Source organism: Lepidothrix coronata, unplaced genomic scaffold (assembly GCF_001604755.1).
Source record: "Lepidothrix coronata isolate B3197 unplaced genomic scaffold, Lepidothrix_coronata-1.0 Scaffold7, whole genome shotgun sequence".
Classification (NCBI taxonomy): Eukaryota; Metazoa; Chordata; class Aves; order Passeriformes; family Pipridae; genus Lepidothrix; species Lepidothrix coronata.
In genome coordinates this window covers 6,060,885-6,077,349 of record NW_016690187.1, presented here as the reverse complement: position 1 = coordinate 6,077,349, position 16,465 = coordinate 6,060,885, and the positions used below count along the sequence as shown (strand labels likewise).

The 16,465-nt window shown below is 34.5% G+C and overlaps 1 protein-coding gene across 1 annotated transcript in view; it reads right to left on the bottom strand.

The window, feature by feature from the left end:
• CERKL (ceramide kinase like) overlaps nt 1-16,465 on the bottom strand; it is a 52,892-nt gene that overhangs the window by 17,277 nt on the left and 19,150 nt on the right. Inside the window, exons 2-3 of the mRNA XM_017838802.1 lie at nt 13,361-13,603; nt 5,563-5,694 (exon numbers count right to left, since the gene is read on the bottom strand). Coding sequence (XP_017694291.1) covers nt 5,563-5,694; nt 13,361-13,592 — 364 coding nt within the window. The 5' untranslated portion in view covers nt 13,593-13,603. The remainder of the gene's footprint in view (nt 1-5,562; nt 5,695-13,360; nt 13,604-16,465) is intronic.

Here is a 16,465-nt window from a genome sequence, read left to right as displayed (position 1 = left end):
AAAAAATAATGTTTTAAAAAGTACATGAAGTTTTATTTTACACCAGCTAAAAGGAGAGACATTAAAACTCAACTGCCATCAAACACATGGCTATTTAGTGAATTTAAATTCTGATAATTTGTTTGTTGCATCAAAATGCAAGTTTTAGCATTGACATGGTAAACTTCAGGAAAATAAGCATATCCTCAGTAAAGACTGAATTATTTCAGGATCAATCAAATTTAATTGCCTTTGTGTTAGGATATGCAAATTGCTAAATCAAAAATATGAGGAGTTAAACACAGAAGTATGAAATCAAGCCAAATACCAGTGACAACAGAATATAACACACAGAGGAAGGTGGCACAAGTATACACCAGAGTTCATAGCCTCTGGAGGAAATGAATCTGTCACTCTACATTGATGTCTCTGTGTTTGCTGATACTCTATATAGCACTGTAAATGCCAGTGAAGACAGGATAAACTGGCATACTACAGATGGCACAAAGCATCATAACTACATTTAGCATTTTCTAGGGCAGCTTTGCCAGAAGAGACAGCCCAGCTGCAGCCACCCATCAAAGATTTTTGCTGACTGACATGACACTTGCAGATGGATTTTTTGTGTAAGAATGTGCATCATTATATGCAAAATTACATTAATCTTTCATGCTTGTCTGTCCCTAGTGCTTGCATAGTTCAAGGTTTTTCTCCACTGTTTCTAAACACTGTTAAAATTATTAGTCTTGGTGTCTAAAACAATCATTCCGTATCTGTACCTGTTCTAACAGTATTTCTACAGACTATTCAAATGCTGCTTACAAGAGCTGAAAATACCCCTCTCTCTCCTTATGTATACATACACACAAATATGCTTGTATATATAGTGAGTGTATATATCTTTTTTCCTAAGAAATAAAAAGCAAAACAAAATCAAAACAAAAGTGATAAAATTTTTACACTTCACATTAAACAATTATGTATACAGACACACACATACATATATACATACATATTGCATATAACTTCAAAATCCCCCAATCAGTATTAGCAAAGTTCTAGGGTTTGTTGTTTTGAAAATTTGTAATTAAAAACTAGAGTTATTTTGATTATATCAAAGGCAAGGAATTATCATTTTGCTGCAGAAATACCTATCACTATAATAACTCAGGAATTATTGACAGCAATTACTTTCATGTAGGGCCTCTTGGAAGATCAAAGCACAATATTTAAGCTACCATATTCAGTTTTGCATTAGCAATAAGAACAATATTTTATCAATACCTGTAGACTGTGCAAAAAGTGACCAATAAAACTGCTCATCATGCAAAAATGCAGAAAGCTTCAAATATCTTACCATTGCTTAGCTGCAAAATAAATTCTTCCTATGAGAGCATACAGTTGGTTACCAGGTTACATGCCTTTTTAAATGAACATGATGACATTTAGAAAGTTATGAGTACAGTCTAATTAAAATCGAATAGTAAATAAGATTTATTTTGTAACAGAAAACATGCTCAGTGCTTTCCTAATGTAAGTAAGTTATGCCTAGTATTACAAAATTAATTCACTCAAAGAACAAGGACATGAAAATAAAGAGGGCTCATGTCTACAGAGAAATCAATAAAGGCAGTAAAAATGACTAATGTTAGCCAGATTGATAGCAACTCCATCCTCTTTGCATCTAGTTGCTTAAGTTTGGAAATTAAGTACAAAGACTATTGCAAGGCTTAAGATTGAGAAATCCCAAGAAATTTAAAATTTGATGAGCAAATGACAGAAGTACACAGCATCTATTTCAAAACATCATGACAAAAAGGCAATGAAAAAATGAGGTTTCCAGAAAAAACTTTGTGAGAACATATAGAAAATCATTCAAGTAGAAAAAAAACTTTAAAAAATCCAACATAAAAAGACATAAAAATACCATGTCTAAAAAGTTTTCTGCAGGCTTGACAATCTCCAGAAGGGCATGTATAAATCATTCTGATAGCTGGAAAAGAAGCTAAATGTTCAAATATTTGGCCCTGTTCCAATTTAGGGGAAAAAAACCCAAACAAACAAAAAAACGTACACAATGTATTTTGATAAGAGGAAAAAGCTTCTTTTGTCATTTGAGAAGGATCCAGATTACATATTTGGTAATTTATTTAATATTTTATATTATTTAATGATTTTTCAACCACTTCTAATGCATAATTGAGAAAGTTTTTCTTTTTCAAGGACATTTTGTTCTTAAGTTTCAAGTAACGGCATTCTGAAGGAACGACACCAATGGTGTACCTCATTTGAACAGTCACACATACTCCAAAACATTTTAACACCCCATCTCACATAGCAAGCAAGAACTAAGGGTTCTGCCTCTACATATAGAAAAAGCAATATGCAATTAGTTCAACGCTTCAAAACACGGGATGCTTCCCTATGACACCTAAAAATGTTAGCACTCATGTCACAGACTGAAGTCAATAGGATTAGAACTGCTAGTGATAACTTTTTTTTCATTCAGTGTCAACACCAGTTCATCTGTTGTTATTTACTGCACAGTAAGTTTAAACCAATGCTATTTATCCAATCCTCAAACACTTTTTCCCTTTGTGATTCTGCCCTAAAAATGGACAGGCTTACTTTTGCCTAAATGTCAGTTTGTAATTGTGCATAAACAGATGCAAAAGAGTAAAAACTAGGATGACAAGTGAGACAAGCTATGATTCTGTTAGGGCTTCCTTTATTTATTTATAATTATGTGTAAAATTTTACAAGATACTAATGTATTTCTAAAATATTAGCTCCAATTATCACTATTTGTCAATACTTGCAGGTATCTCAACAGTGGAGCGAGCTCTTGTTGAACTGAATTTTTGGAAGAGTCACTGTTCTTACCATAGCAGCCATATCCCTGCTGTAGCAAAAGATTGCCAAATTCTTAAAAAAATGCATAAAGGCCAGATTTTAACTATTGCTTAGCCTTAGCTACAGTTAAAAGTACTGTTTCAGTTTAAATTTGTTAATTCCCACTTTCTAATGCACTAAGCACTTCAGAGATTTGTTTATTGCATGTAACCAAAATAACCCAAAAACCAACAAAACACAATCCACTCTGTAAGACCTTTGGTTACTTTTACTGAAATTAATACAGCTGTAGTGCATAAAGTAATTTGGTAAAAACACACAAACAAAAAAACCTACCAAAGTTGAAGATAATTTGAAAAAGTAAATATTACTTCAGAACTCACTTATTTACATACGTGCCTTTTGATCACTTTATGTCCTTGAGTAGGAGAGAATACTTCCACTCCAGACTTGTAAATATATAAGTTTACTCCAAGAGAAGTTACAATGAAGAATAAGATCTGGCAAGCCTGATCACTGAGGAAGCCACAGCCAGCTACCAGTGTACAAGATTGCACGAGGAGAGCTCTGTCTTTCAGCACTCCACTGTCAACCTTTGATGGTTTGAGGTTTTTTCAGTAACCTTCAAGCCTTGCACTGTGTATGCCCAGGTTCAAATTTGCTATAAGGTTTTTGTGTACAATGAATTTTAAGCTTTAAATGTGTGTATGTAGAAAAGTCTCAATGTAAACTATCTTCAGTGTAAAAATTGTACAAAAGCCTTCACAATTTCAGTATCTAATACACCATTGTACACCACCAGTTATCTAAATATTGGCCATAGTCCAAAAAAAGCAGGAACCGCAAGATACACACTCCAACTTCACATAATCCAAAATAATTATGGGAGGAAAAAACCCCTCCTCAATTTACTTGAAATAAAGCACTCAATTTTATTATAAGAGAGTACCAGTGGACAGGGCTTTCAGTCAGCACCCACCACCACACCACTGACTTTTTATTAAATATTTAGCTCCCTATGTTCTTAAATATTTAGTTCCCTGTTAGCACTGAAAACTGTAATGCAGTTTTCTCATTTTGCCTGTAGGAGGAGTGTTAGGCAGCTAATAAGCACAATTGTATTTCATCATTACCAAAAAAACCTTATTTAAAGGATAAGCTATTAAGCATTTTTCTAGCTAAACCCAGAAGTTTCCTTTCAAATTTTAAAATAGAAATAATTAAAAAAACAAACTTTAAACTGTTTCTCTTCAATTAGGAAAAATGTTTTTAAACCCGCTACAAATTATATTCATAGCTTACATTAAAACTTTTTTAAAGTATTGTGACTAAACAAGGCTAAATTCAATTTCTAAGACAACAGCATTATTATTAATCTGTTCACACTACCATCCGTGCCTTGCAGGTGAAAAATATGCCTGTGAGAATCAAAACTTATATAAAGCTGCTGGCATTCCCTTCTCAATTAAGGGATGTTAAGAAATTATTTCTACATAATTCTAATACAGACAATCTTTTTCACATTTATTTTAATGTACCTTTAATCTTCAAGTGACTTTAAATTGTGGGTTAAATAATTAAAAAATATAAAGATATAGGTAACAAAATTAGCAAGATAAATCCCACATAAAAACATTTATTGCATTATTATATCCTCATACCTAACCTAGATTTTCTCAGAATAATTTCTGGCCTGCAACCAGAACTAGTCATCATTTCAAAAGAAGTTTAAGTAACAACTTCAGAATAAGCCCTCTGTCTTATAATTAATTTAAGCTGGAACTAATTCTTTTTTTCAAGTCAATTACAACAAACATAGGAAAAAAACTTTTTGGTGTTAAAATGTCTTGCACCAGAATTTATATTCCACACGAATATGAAATGTATAATCAAAAAATAGCAGTGCATTAAAGGCAAATGTAATACTATGAATTAAAAATTGCGAATGGGAAATTCTCTGTAAATTTAGGTCGTTTGAGGGACGAAATTTGATACCGCATAAGTTTTGGTCTGTTCACAGAAGGGAGCAAAAGTAATGATCAGATCACTAACATTTTACTGGCTTAAGAAAACTCCTTATTTCCCTATTTGGTTTCTTATAAAAAAGTCAATCAAACAAAACAGCCGAAGGGCAATTTCAGGACGTAAAACAGAACTCTGGCACAAACTGGGGCCTTAAATCCACACCTGCTATCAGGAACCCATTGTTGAGCAGAAGGCAGCATCACTACAACGTTACAGTTGTACCTTTTCATTGCCCAGACACCAAGTCACGCCCATGTGCCTCGTGAGAACTGCCCTTGTCATCACAGAACTTAATCACTTAGGCTTCCCTGAAACTGAGTCAGAACCCAGAAATACTGTGTCCTTCAGATTAGCCCCTCTTATATGTCAGGCCAATAGACGTTCTCTGAAGAGAATAGGTAAGGTCACGAGTTTATCAGAATGCAGGAACAACTCTTAGCAAGCATATATAAGACTGTCAGACATTAAATGCTTGTTTATATAGAATGCTTACTTTAAAAAATACCAGTTATGTATTACTTAGTATTGATTGCTACAGGTGAAAAATATTCAATTAATAACAGAACTACAAAAACATTTTTGACTAGAGTTCTGAATGCATTACTTGCAGGCAAAGCCAATAAGGATTAGCAGTAAATTTAAATTGTCTTGTATGCTTAAGTGCTAGTTTCACAAAGGATTAATTATACTTTTGAAGCAACTTACCAGTGACATCAGTTTTTATGTCAGCAAGCTTAAAAAGAGGTGCAACTTGTTCATAATAAACATGAGTGGCTTCTTTTTTGTGGCTGCTTGGATTAACAAACACTTTTAAGGATTTTGGTCTGTTTTGAAAGCCTTAAAAGAAAAACACAAAATATTTAAGATTACATACAGCCCAACCATTTTTACAGCTTAAACAAATTTCTGATATTAGAATCATTAAAATACTTCAACAAGATAAGTAAATTATAGTCTAAAAAATGTTTCAATTACTTCTTGGATATGCATTATTTATCTCTAAATTACAGTACTGATTACTTTTGTGTGTAGAGCTAATAAACAGTTGTAGGAACCAGAAAAAAAGTCTATGTCATAACCTAGCTAAATCCTGATACAGGAATAGAAGGAATGTGAAGAAGTTCTAAGCTTGAGCAACAAAAAAGAAAAGAAACACAAACACCAAAACATATCCATGTTGGAATATAATATGACACCCTCCTGGCAGGCACATGAAAAAAAACACCCAGTAAAACTGATACTACAACACGATACTTTTGTTTTCTGAAAGTGCAAATCAAACAGTGCAAACAAAATTCCCTCACCTTGAAGGAGGTCCAAAGAAATAGAAATAAAATATAAAACTTGGCAATATCATTCAGAAATCTGAGAATTATTGTTCATTTTATTTTTTAAACATTTCGATCTTCGAAGTAATGAACTCCAAGGAAACAACACTGAGAAATAATGCTATACAAGCTGTACCTTGTCTTGCACATTGATCCCATGAAGTAATTTTATTCTTTGAAATGCAGCATTTTGTTGAATAATAAATAACTCGTACTAAACAAATAACATTACTTTTCAAGTTCTCTTCTCTAGAATTCCTAAAATTGCCATGGTTCAGTGAGGCTGCTTTGCTACAAAAAGCAAGCAGTAGCATGCAATACTGCTGTTGTTATGTTAATTATTTAACATATATGATTTAAACAATTCTAGTTCTTATTTTAGTATCAGGTGAGACTATCACTTTCTTAGCCAAATAAAAGCTAGAATATCTGGCAAGTGTACAGCTTTCAACATTCAAGAACAAAACTAGTAGTAGGCCACAACTCCAAAAGGAGCCAAGTGTGAAAGCACATTTTCCTGGCCCCTGAAGAGTATTACTTCAATTTTTACAGCCATGTGTACCTTCAGAGTATCAGCTGGGACTTTCTGAAGCTCATTCCACTTACTTTCCCTCAACAATTGAACGGGAACAATTCCTCAAAAAATTATAGCTGAATACTATTTCATCAGTAAAGAGGAAATATTTTCCTTAAGACCAAAATATAACAATTGTAAAAAGTCCCATAGACTATTTTTTTATTTATTTAAACACATCAAATAATCTGGAAATGAAAACTAGTACTTTATCCAGTTTGTGTTCGTAAATTTAGATGATTTCTTAAAGATACTGAAAGAAATTACTGGATCAATTTGCTGCTATAAACCCAAATGCATACTCCAAAAAATTTTATAACTATATTTATGTCAAAATGTTACACACAGTGTCAAGTCATTGCACAGCAAACTAATCCTGAGGAATCCTTAATGCCTGAGGAATCCTGCATGTCTTTAGCACAAGCCTTAAAAAGTATCTCCTTCAAAAAGGAGAAAAAAGAAAATGGAAAGAAAAGCAACTTGGTGAGGACTGTGGATGTGTTGGAGGGCAGGGCGGCTGTTCACCAGGACCTTGATTAACTACAAGAAAGGTCTGACAAAGCCTGAAGATGTTCAATAAAGACAAACACACAGGTCAGCACCTGGCCTGGCAAAACCCTATGAGTTGGGGGGATTGGGGACAGACTGACCACTCAGCACCTCTTCAGAGAGAATCGGGAGCTCCTGGTGGACAAGGAGCTGAGCATGAGTAAGAAGTGTGCCCTTGATGCAGTGAAGTTGAAGTGCTTACTGGGTTGCAGTAAAAAGAGGACAACCAGCAGTCCAAAGGATATCACTATGCCCTTGTTTTTGACATCTTTTGAGCCCGAAGTTGAAAAACTGCATCCACTTTCAGGGCCCCCAGCACAAGACTGACGAAGCGGAGAAGGTCCAACGGAGAATTGTGACTACAACGAGGGAACAGGCCACAGACAAGAGTCGGTGGTAGCCTACTTGTACAGCCTTAAGAGCAGAAACTACCTAAATGCTTGCCTTAAGTATCTACTGCAGGAGTACAAAGAGCACCAAGCCAGACCCCTTGTAGGTGCAAGGACAAAAAGGCAACGGACACAAGTTGCACAAGGAATATTCCAATGTGAAAAAAAGAACAACACTCTTCACAATGAGGGCAGTCACGCCATGGATGACATTGTCCATCCTTAGAGATTTTTAAAACTTACCTGTACATGGCTCTAAGCAACCTGATCTCTTTTAGAAGCTCACCTGCCCTGAGCAGGAAGCTAGAATGGATTATCTCCAGAGGTCCATTCCAATTTAAATTATTCCTGATTCTCTAGAAACAGAAACAAGCACTGCAGCTATGTACTTCAGTGCAATTTCTAATCACAGGAATTACAACACAAACAGGGAAGACTACAGAAAAGTTTCCAAGGACTATCAATACATATAAATCATCATCATAAAGATATTATAATAATGTCTTAATTGAAATACGCTATCTGGTATTATTGCAGTTTTTTAGAAGCTATAAAAATATTAAGACCAAAAAAATAATTTCTGTAATTTGATAATTTGCCTAAAGCATCAGTAGAAATTAAATTGAAAACTACAATAATAAGGACTCCTGATTTAAAAAAGTAAAGATTTAGTCACATTCATAAATGTGCTGTCATGCTTTTTATCTTCTTTACAGGAACTCCTACCTGGGACAGCTGGTCCTAAATGCTCAACCCCCACCAAACCCAGAGCCACAAAACTCTAAAAACTGGCTTCAGAGTCATTGATTTCTAAGTATACCTTTAAACTTAAAAAAAAAACCACCAAAAACTTTGTTGTAATATAAGACACAAAGCAGAGGGAATAGGAAAGTGTAGTTTATAGAATTAGAGAAAGGTGATGAAGTGTCATAAATTGTCACCCAGACAGTGCAAGTAGCAACACTGCTAAACAGTCATTAGGAGAAAACTGAAGGGAAAAAAGCAAACATCACTATCTCACTTCCATGTTTTTGAGTTTCAGGTGTATAAATTTAAGCCCTGGGTAGCAACATACAGGTTTAAAAGAAATCCTAAGTATGGAAAAGAATACAGGTTTTTCAACTGGTGAAAAAAAATTCTATGTTTTTAAGGAAACAGTTGAACTTCATTTTTTAAAACAAAAATTGGTTTATTAAATGATTCTAAGTCAGAAACTGCATTTAAGATGATGTATATTAGGCTATTGCTGAAAAGTAGATCAGAGTTGACACATAAATCCTAGTGAGATTTTTAAGAACCAAATGAATTCACAAGGTAAAAGTATTGGAATATTCTCTTTATGACTACTTGAATATCAATTTACTTTTTTGGAGAGGTAAAATATTTCATTTGCAGACACAAGTATCATAAATAAGGCTTTTGAGCAGAGCTGGTACACTACTGATGTGGTTTTGTTTGTGCCAAATAATTGCCAACTGACATGAAAGGATGATCGTGACAAAAATAATTACTTTATCATTCCCAGCATGCACTGAACAGGTTATAACACACCAAACAACCGAGTTTTATAAAAAATATCCAGTATCAGTCAAAGATTAAACTTTCAGGCAATATTACTGTGAAACGTCTTTAAAAGTATTTTTAAATAATAATCTTTTAATTGTCTTTAAACAACATCTCCGTGAATGAATCAATGTCATTGACTACAGCGTGCAACTGAATCCAGTCTGCCAGCCTTTTGGTGTTCTCCTAACTGGTATTCTGTTATTGTTTTCTGTGGCTGCTCCGTTTGAAATGAACCAGCAGCCTAAAGCAGGAAGGCCAACTGTTCCTCTAGTACTAACAAATGTGCTAATATGCACTAGTTTAAACTTGATCTATCAAGTGAATCAGTGAACCATGAAGGGTGGTGGGTCAATCAGGGTGTTCTGAAAACAAAGGCTCATAGGGCAGCAGAGACGCTGTGCTCAGACATACATCTGTGCTGCTTTCAGTCCTTAGCTTTATGAAAATGGGTTTATGTTACAAAAGTTAAGAGCGTGGAATCATGTCATTACTGCCTACATTTATAAACACTTTATTCAACATTAAGAATATTATACATGAGAAAAACTAATAACATGAGACGAATTTGTTAATGTAACTATGGAGATACCACTGTTAATATTAACTAACCAAAGTTAATGTTTAACATTAATGGTTTAATTAAAACTTCATGCATGAAGTTTCAGGCATTCATATCAAATCCCAGTATGATACTACAGAATAGTAGATAAAAAAGCACTTCATGCTTTCTTTGCTGCTTTATCATTTATTCTTAACCACATTTACTGTCTTCTGTTAATTTACAGATTTTTAAGTACAACATTTTCAAAAAAACTGTTAATGAAAATAAGTGTTATTTTGTTTAAAAAATTCCCCCAAAATGGATAAGCATTGACAATTGAGCATTTTCCCTCATTTCTGAGCCTGCCTTAACCCTTTAAAAAATACTGTGCGTTTGCATGCACTGAGGATTTTACATTAAACAGTGAATTCTACTGACACAGTATGGCCCCACTGTACCTGCCCGTAAGTCCTGTACTAAAAGATGTGACGTATAAATGGAAATCACTGAGAGTCAGGTGTGTAACAGGACTGACAGGAGAGCAACAGCACATTACAATCTTTCTAGGCTGCTCTTTGGGGCCTTCCAGGAGCCAGTCCAGAACCAATGTTCCACAGGTGCATTAAGATGGCACCTTACACATTAAGATGTAACCTTACATCAGTTTAACAAACACATGGTGTACAGAAGATCAGTTTTCAGGACCACCATATCACTGAGCAGGCCCTTCATATCCAACTGGCATGCATTTGAACAGTGGCAACATTAGGTAGAAAATAAAATTTATTTAAAAGTGGGAAGATGGTGGTACATATATCTTGTTACCCTGTCACACACACAAAAAAAACATAATAGGAGTCACTGTAACTAAATTCTAAACCATTATATGTCTTTGTGTGCTTACTTCTATGATGACAGGCTTCATAAAAAATTATAGCCTAGTCAAACTTTAAATTGAAGTACTCTGAACACAAAGTCAAATCAGAGGACACTCGCTATGAAGAGAGTAAGAAAGAACAGAGAAAAAAACATGTATGAAACATTCATGCCAGACAAATCACACAGTAAAAGAGAAATTGTGCACATGAAATTTCAGAAAAAAATGAAATCTTCATTGGAAGATCAGAAACCTCCAGATAAAACTCTAGCTCACATCATCACTGATAAACTTTCTATTGTTGTTCCTTAATTAATGTATATGCATAAAAATATTAAAAAATCTTGCCAAAGAGTAAGGTAAACAAATAGAAATTGCATTTATCTTCAGAGGAAACACACCTGTCAGTCTCATGTACAGTCATTTTTCAGAATGTCTAAGTACTGTTGACAGACATACCCAAATATATATATGTTCTACTTTGGTAAATCACCTCCTTTTCATTTGCTACAGCCCAGAAACAATAAAAAAAACCCCTCCAAGTAAATAATGCAGCAGTTAATGAAAAATTACTTTGGGATCAGATAGATTGGGGGAAGGGGGTAGGGCAGTACACTGAAATTTTAACTATTTTAGAAGGATAAAACCAAAAGGAGACACTTTGAGTTCATTAACAAAGATGTCTCCAACACTATTATGAAAGGAAAAAAAAAAGCTGCAGCAAAAACTATGAAAATTCATCACTGTTTCACGCAGAGATATCAAAGTGCCTTTTGAGATTTCAGTTACTGTGAAATCAACAGAACTCAACTTCATTGTATACTTTTAGTCCAGACCTAAATCCTACTGGGAACTTCATACCGATGTTTGGTACATTTTCATTCAGAAGACTTTTTTTCTGAATTATACCATAACTACACCATCACTGTTTGAATTACTGATAATGGGCCTCTGCCACACTGAGTGCATAAATATTGATGGTTTTTTGGTGATTTTACTAATAGGAAGGCAGTCTGACTATCTAGCCAGAACATAACAGTATGAAAATTACTTTTATTGTAATTATAGAACTTAGAATAATATACACACTAGTCAATGATATTTGGGGGCATGGTTGTCTGATTATTTTTTCCCCTCCGAGTTTCATTATTCCTGAGGTAGAAGGCAAGTAGAAAAAAATATACTGATCAGACATCAAAAAAAAAAATCAGCACAAGGTTTGAGCTTCTGGAGAAAGACAAGCTGAAGGAAGAACTTGAAACAGCAACATTACACAGAATACTTTTTTCAGGTTCACGTGGCTTCCAATTACAAAGCTATAAAACAGAGACTTCACCTTGAGGTCAAGGCAACCTGAGCAGAGATACTGCAGGTTTTTTTTCTGTGAACATATGGTATCACTGCTCCTGATAGATGGAGGGTAATCTGGGAACAAAACAGACATTTGCTCCTTATGCAAATGTCCTTGCCTTTATGGGTAGCTGGAGATCTGCAGGAATCTTGGCACTTCTGCAGATTTAGATATTTCACAGTAAAGTCTTTCAAAAAGGAAGACTTTTTAATAACATCTTCATTTGAAAAATCCAAAGTATACTGTAGACAGACAGTGTAAGAATGCGCTGTTAATAACTCATGTTGTATCTCTAATATCTGCTTCGACACTTTAAAGTCATTTTACTAGAAGTACACTATAAATTGTTATTGAAAGTGTTGTTACAAACACTACAGATGTACAAGATTTGAATTCTGTAATCTCCCTCAGTCTTAACAATTCACCTGGAGTTTTAATAGTCTATTATAAGACGGACTGTTTTATTTCTGTTCTAAACAAACTCATTTGCTATAATCTGTAAACAGAGGCTTGTTTTGGAGCTAAATCAGAGTTTGGTGTGGTGACGGAAGTGTTGTTTGGGGTTTTTAAATCAAAAGTGTGCTATATTATGTGTTTTTCCAATATAAACTAGAGTAAAAGGTTTGTATTTCTTGTGGGGCTCTTTTCCCTAAACAGTGAATAGTTTTTCTTAAACTGGATACCACTTCCATAAAAAAATAAAACTATAATGGGTAAAACAAAGCATCCTGAAATGGGCACTAGCCTAGGTAAACACAGAAAGATATTTTTAAAGTAAATAATTGCTTCTCATCATTAGTGTCAATACACTTTATATCAAATTATAGAGAAGTTCTACAGAACCTTAAGAGCACTGCCACCTGTGAATTTATGGAGATGAGGAAAGTCTCTCCCATTAGTCTCTTAAAGAATCTGCAGGTCTCAAGTGGGAGGTCCTAAACAGTCACCAAAACATTCTTGAAGAGTTCTCAGAACAGCAACTACTGTAGTAGTGATGCAATTTCAAGTGAAAATATCAACAAAATATTTTATTTATTTCAGAAACAGATTTCCCAAAAGACTCTTCAGTCAGAATAAACTACTTATTTACAGTATCTTATAAAACACTTCCAAAAAATAGCATCTATTTGTTTAATTTTTACAGATAGTCAATTATTGTCACTTCCCTAAATTTCACACTTCACCATACAAAATTTCAGTACTACACATTTGCCAGAAATAACATTCATATCTGCATGTCTTAATTTCCACAGGCAAAATGTTTCTAAGCTTCACTCAGCCTCATGTATTGCCAATAGAAATAACATCAACCCCAATCAAATGCTTACCGTTCAAAATTTCCTTCAGATGTCTAAACCACGACTGACAATGATCTTCACTTAAGTTATTTAAATGGATAGCACAGTCTGTTAGTTTATTCTCTTCTTTATTCAAGCATTTAAAAACTGTGATACCCAACAAAGTGCCACCTTTTGTCTGGCCTGCAAAACGACGTCGTTTCAGTTTTACCGAAAATACATCTTTCATTTCAATAATCTCCTCTTGAGCCTGTAAAACCATACTGGAATCATCTGTAAGGGGGAAAAAAGAAAAGCATTAGCAATATGATTAGGAGTACACATATAAAAAAAGATATTGTTATGGCTTCATCTCTAGCTTCATTTGTTGCATCTGTTCGTGCTTGTATTGAAACTTGTTGCACAGCATTTGTCTCAGTCACAGGTCTTATATTTTACCAGCTTTCTGTTATGTATCCAGCTATACAAATAACACAATATCAAAGGGATTATTTAATCAGTTTTCTGATATTCAAAAAAATTAATAACATTGCACACTCTAAGAACAGCAAATGACTTTTTTTGTATTTGCATTCAAGAAGCAAAATCTTTATTGTATTCTCCTAAATCATAGCAAGCATGGATGTTGTATACTTCTCAATCATAGATCAGAAATTGTGCTATGATTCAAGCTGACTATATGCTCACTGTATTATTTCATTTGAAACAACCATTGCATTTGGGGTTTACACTAGAAATGTATCAGAAAATAGTTAAGCAAAACTAGAGAAATAAACCAGAATTTCATTTTTGAGTTATGAATTTACCTTAGAAGACAAGAAAAACAGTTTCAAAAAAGTTCTTGTGACAGTTCAAGATCCTCACCCCTAGGAGAGATTTGTGTTAGGCTAAGTGAAGGTTTTATTGTTTTAGGGCTGTTACATACATGGACACTATGGCTGCAGACACTATCACTTCACTTCCAAATGCCTTTTGGAGAGGTATCAACTGAACCACTATGGTACAGGCTTCTCCTTTTTCTGCTCTCTTGCGCTGCAAAACACCTGATTCCTCAAAAAAACAAAGTCAAATACACAAACTGAAGGGAAAATGTCGCTGCTCCTGTAGGTGCCAGGTACTCTGGACACAGAAAGAAAAGTTTCCTCACTTTCTTTGTAATAACAGCAGATCTGATACACTGTCCAACAAAGGTCCCTTTGTAGCCCAAGGCAAGAACTGCGAGAAACCAGAAACCTTTCCCAAATCTAGCAACAGCTCTGTCAACTGGTTTCTCAACAGCAAAAGCCATAACAGATTCTGTTTGATGCACAGTTGCTACATGCTGCTCTGAAGTGCCAGGAAAAGTGTATTTTAACTGCCATCCTGGGAAAGATGGACAGCACCACCTACTTCATTACACCATATGAAGCTGAGGGTTTCAGCAAGTCATAGGTCTTCTGGGCAGGAAAAAAGAAGACTGTCAATTCTTGTAACAGTTTTATGCTGGCATTTCTCAACATCATTTCTTGAACGAGACTATGCAGTGATTATCCTTCTATCCAGAAATCCTGGAGGACTGCACCTCAGCCGTGCTAACACAGATAAGGCTCAAATCAGTATTACCTCTCCTCACAATTCTCAACCAAATCATTTTTTCCAGTTCCATACCAAATAACCTGCTACAAATGGAACCATGCCCTTATTATACTTCCTATGTATTTTTCCCACCTTGTTATATTTTAACATCATAATTTCTCCATAAATCAGCTACTAAGGTATAAAATTGCACTGAAATCATTTCATTCTTAGCAGGAATACTGTGACAAGTAAACGTTCGTGTGCACTGAGATAATACACAGGCAATTGTAGTGCAAATTTTCAGAAGTACACAGCAAATAAACAGGAGGAAACTCACCTAACAATTAAAAAAAAACAAAACCAACAGATATCTTAAAGTACTGTAATGATTGCTGTAGAAGTATTTTCTATAGGATACATTGAATGGAATCAAGGAACTGCGTGGGGGAATATTGTGTGATTCCATTTGAATTATGATTTTCCATAGTCTCAAAGTAGACATTGCACAAGTAAATTTGGTACTAACATTACCAAACTCAAGATCTTCACTTTTTTCAAACTTTGTATTGTTCTTCTAAAACATTTAGGGGTAAACCATCTTGGTAGGTCTTAAAGGAAAGATTGACTGGTGATACCCCAAATCACTTACCTGGGACTGCATAGTTTATTATCTTTATCAAACACTTGTTTTAATTTTTAAACCAGCATTTTCAAGGGGTCTGCTTATTATTTTTTTCTAGAAAGTCTCACTGTCAGACATACAGTATACTGAAAATTCTAGCATGCAAACTCAATGTTTTAGGAAAATGAGTAAACAAAGACACATGAAATATAACCACAACCATTCTGCAGCAGTAACTCAGCTGCAGCATTTATTTCCCCAGACCAATACAAATATTCTAAAGTACTTTGCTTGTTAAATACTTCTAAATATTGTGGCACTTAGTGCCATGGTCTAGTAACCACAGCGGTAGCAGATCAAGGGTTGGACTTGATAATCTCAGAGGTCCTTTCCAACCCGGCTGATTCTATGAAATAAATAATATTTTTAAATAAATAATATTTTGGATTAAACTATTAGTTTTGCAGAGAATATCACAAATTCTAGTATGCCAGTGTTATGGATGGGCATCACAGATAAATTACAAACATTAGCCTATTTGTCCTGCACAAGTCAAGTATATTGAAGGCCTGTTAAAATACTTTTTTATTCCCCACTAGCTTTCATAAAATGATATTTAGTCATAAGCTAGATAAGGTCTGCCTTTTCTTTTCATGACACTATTTCAGCCAGTTACTTACTTGTTTTTACATCTTCCTCTTACTGTGTATTTATAAAATTTTTGTGTTGCTCACAAGCAGGTTAAACCTTTTGAAATTTAAAATAACACATTCTCACTAGGCAGCACTACACTTACAAAACCAGCATCTGACTCTGGTTGTTTTACTGGAATACATTTCCAGATGCAGCTCAGAGTAATATATTAACTGTAGAAATACTGAATCATACAAAACCATCACCCTTAGGTTTTAATCTGTAGAGGAAATGTTGAACTAGCTAGTAGGATCAGGACAGTC